Here is a 3592-nt window from a genome sequence, read left to right as displayed (position 1 = left end):
CAGCTGACCCCGGCGTCACAGCACTCCCCGCATGCACCCGCTGCCCCCGCCCTGGCCACACACACAGCACACGAGCCCTGGGAACTTCGCATCGCTTGCGGGGGCCTTGCCCAGCTGTGGCCACAACCTGGGCCGTGTGGGCCTGAAACCCACCTCCTGCCCTGGCCACGGGCCCGGGCTCAGGGAGCCCTCAGCTTCGGGAAGCTGGGACCTGCTGGCGCCAGCCCAATGGGAGGGTGAGAAGATGGCAGAGCCGGCCCTCGGTGGCCCTACCAGGAGGGGCCAGAGCGGCACGGGCAGACCGCGGGCACCGCCGCCGGTGCTGGGCGGGGGAAGCCGCAATGCCCAAGTTCCCAGGCCAAGCCCTCCCGCGCGGCAGCGTTACCGGGTCCCACAAGCCCAGCTCCCGCTGGCTCATCCGGGTAAAGCCCGTGGTAAAGATGTAGCCTTCCCGCGTGAAGATAGCCCGCAGGGGCCGCATCCCTTCGTGGGGCGCAAACCTCTCCTGGGAGGGGGGGGGAGAGGGTTAGCACGGGTGCCCAGCACACGGTGCACGGATGGGCCCTGAGTCTGCAACGCTCCCGTGTACCCGTGGGCGCTCCCTGCTCTCGTAGGCCCCAGGCGTCCGGGCCCCGCGGCACGCGGCAGCGTCCCGAGCCGGGCAGCGCCGCGCCGTACCAGGTCCCAGAGCGCCAGCTGCCGCTCGCTCATCTTGCTGAAGCCGGTGGTGAAGATCTTGCCATCGGCCATGAAGATGGCGCGGACGGGGCGGGCGCCTTGGTGCGGCTTGGATTTCTCCTGGCGCCGGCGGTTAGTGGGGTCGAGCCAGACAGACACGTGGGCAGTGGTTAGTGAGAGGTCAGCTGCACCCACGCCCGGGGATCCCCGTCGTGCCCCTTGGAGTGAGGACTATGTCTCCATGCTCAGGCACGGCCGGGCTGGTCCAGGCCGCGGGGCTTGTGCTCAAAGGCCAGGCCGGGGCGGCGGTGGGTGCCAGAGCAGGCATGCAGGGCTGAGGATGGGCCGGTACCGGTGGGCATGGATGGGAGCGAAGACCCCAGCACCACGGATGCATGGGTGGGGGGCAGGAGGAGTGGAGCCATGGGCTGGTCCAGTCTCCACGGGGGCCACGCCTGTGCCGGGCCTTGGTGTGTCACGGCCACGGTGACCCAAGGCATCAGCCTCACCAGTGGGCATCTTCCCAGGTCCCTGGGGTGACACTTGCTCTGAGAGGGCAGCTGGGCACAGACAGAGCCCGGGGGCAGCAGCTCCGGGGGTGTCCAGGGAGAGGGGGGCAGCTGCAGAAAGCCACGCGCGTGCTCAGGACTCACCGCCACGACCTGCTGCTTGCGGGGGTCGATGACGCGCACGTGCTTGTCCTTGCAGGTGGTGACGAGCAGGCTGCCATTGCGGTTCCAGCAGGCGTTGTAGATGAGGTCCGTGTGCACCTCGTCCAGCCGCAGCAGCATCTCGCCCGTGCCCACGTTCCACAGGATCACCAGGTTGTCACCACCTGGGCCGGGGACGGCACGCCGGGGTGGCTTTGCCGGGAGGCTGGGGCGGGCCCATGCCCTGGAGACACCCGCCCCCCCCCGGCCGTGGCATGCCACGGGGCCTTACCTGCGCTGAGCAGCACGTTGCGGGCGGTGGGGTGCCACGTGAGGATGCCCACGCGCTTGGAGTGCCCCTCAAGCGTGACCACAGGCTCCGTCATGTTGCGCATGGGCACATAGTCGGGGATCTGCCAGACCTGGGGTGCGGGGCGGACGGTGAGACCTCGCCGGCACCAGGAGCCGTGGGGGGTGGGCGGCTCCAAGACGGGGCCCTGCGAGCTGCAGAGAGCCACTGAGCCCCCCGGTTAAGGCCCCGGCCCATGCCCGTGCGCCCGCCCGGGGAGCCAGTGCCCCAGGGGGCTGGGGCTGAGACCCCTGTGGCAGGGCCGGCTGGAAGGGGGCAAGCAGGGGGTGGCCTTGGGGCACCAGCAGGGAAGGGGGTGAGTGGCGGGTCTAGGGGGTCTCTAAGTGGCATGGGGGGCCAGCCCAGACACCCCCAGCTCCTGCCTCCCTGGTCCCAGAGGCCCCTGCCCCCCCGCGGCTATTTTTAGGTGCCCGCGCCCCCGAGGTATATTTAGCACAAAGTGCTGCATCATGGCCAGGGCGGCAGGCGCCAGCGAGCACATGGCACCGCCACTAAAAATAGCCCATGACACTTCCAGCATTTCAAAGGGGAAGGGCCGGGCCACGTGGCCGCCCCCTCGCCCCTCCCCAGTCCCTGCTCGCAGGCCGCCCGGACCTGCCTGGCTCCTCGGCCCCTACCATGACGGTGGTGTCCTCGGAGGCACTGGCGATGACGTTGTCATTGTGCGGGCACCAGTCGATGTCCAGGACAGGCGCCGTGTGCCCGGTCACCAGCGGGAAGTTCTTATCCACGCGCCCCGTCTGCAACACACGTGTGGCATGGCCGTGAGCAGCCTCAGGCCCGGCCCGCCTTGCACCCCTGCTGGGGCGGTGGGGATGAGCCGAGGGAGCTGGGGGCCGCTGGGCAGAGCTGACCCCCCTCTCCTCACCCATGGCAGGCCCCCTGAGCCACGGCACCCCCTGGCACAGAGGGGAGCTGGGAAGGGGACCCAGGAGTCCTGTCCAGCAGGCCCCGCCACCCCCAGTGCTGCCCGCCACGCAGAGCTGAGGTGCCAGGCTCGGGCTCGAATCCCAGCTCTGCCACCGACTCCCTGCACAGCCCTGGGAGAGGCTGGGGCAGTGCCAGGCCAGGCCTCCCCCAGGAAGGCCTCGGAGCAGGACATGCCAACCTGGCCTGGCCTGGCCTGCCCAGGGCACGTCCCCTGCCCCTCTGCGGCGGCCAGCGGCCAGCGCCCCGCAGCCCAGCTGGAAACCCGAGCCGCGGAAAAAGTGACCCCTGGTTTCCTGCATCACCTCAATTGTTCCTGGCATGAGTCACGGCTTATTGTGAGCGCGGCCCCCGCCCCCCGGCCCCACAACTGCTCCGGTCCATCTCTGCAGGGAGCGAGGTCAAGGGCATTGTCCTGGCACTGCTGTGCGTGGCGAGGGCTGGGGGCCCGAGCGGGCACAGGGGCTAGGTCCTGGGTGCATGATACCAGCGCCAGGGGCGGCTGGAGGGCAGCGAGCTTGTGAGATCATTACCCTGCCAGCGCCCGGTCTCTCCGACACCCAGACTGGGGCACCCCGCTTCGCTCCCAGAGCAAGCAGCTCGGGGCAGGGGCAGGTGGGGGCCGGCAGGGAAAGCGTCTTTGCAGGCGCACAGGCGCACGCATGCACATGCTGCTTCCTCTGCAAAAGCCCCCCAGTTCTGAGAACTGCGGGGCAAGTCCCGAGCGGCTCCGGCGCCCCATCATGCCAGTGTGGACCCCCCAGGCCTGCGCACCTCCCCGCAGGAAAGGGCCAAGCCCAGCCCTGGGCCTTGGCCACCGGTGGCACTGGCTCTGGCGCAGGGGGCACTCAGCACGCCCTCCCCGTGACCATGGGGATGCTCGTGGACCCCCCTCCCCTCCAGGCTGCAACAAAGGCCTGGCAGGCGAGGCCGTGGCTCTGGGGACGGCCAGTCGGGCCCTGCGGCC

The 3592-nt window shown here is 70.1% G+C and overlaps 1 protein-coding gene across 3 annotated transcripts in view; it reads right to left on the bottom strand.

The window, feature by feature from the left end:
- CORO6 (coronin 6) overlaps positions 1 to 3592 on the bottom strand; it is a 10580-nt gene that overhangs the window by 1752 nt on the left and 5236 nt on the right. Inside the window, exons 2-5 of one of the 3 annotated variants that reach the window (XM_019511245.1) lie at positions 2316 to 2438; positions 1621 to 1750; positions 1332 to 1513; positions 386 to 505 (exon numbers count right to left, since the gene is read on the bottom strand). In XM_019511245.1, coding sequence (XP_019366790.1) covers positions 386 to 505; positions 1332 to 1513; positions 1621 to 1750; positions 2316 to 2438 — 555 coding nt within the window. Of the gene's footprint in view, positions 1 to 385; positions 506 to 678; positions 799 to 1331; positions 1514 to 1620; positions 1751 to 2315; positions 2439 to 3592 lie in introns of all 3 variants that reach the window. The other 2 variants (XM_019511244.1, XM_019511246.1) reach the window with 2 other exon arrangements.

The sequence above is a fragment of the Gavialis gangeticus genome, unplaced genomic scaffold (assembly GCF_001723915.1).
Source record: "Gavialis gangeticus isolate Ggan-Ray unplaced genomic scaffold, GavGan_comp1, whole genome shotgun sequence".
NCBI lineage: Eukaryota > Metazoa > Chordata > Crocodylia > Gavialidae > Gavialis > Gavialis gangeticus.
This window is presented reverse-complemented; position numbering and strand designations above follow the sequence as displayed.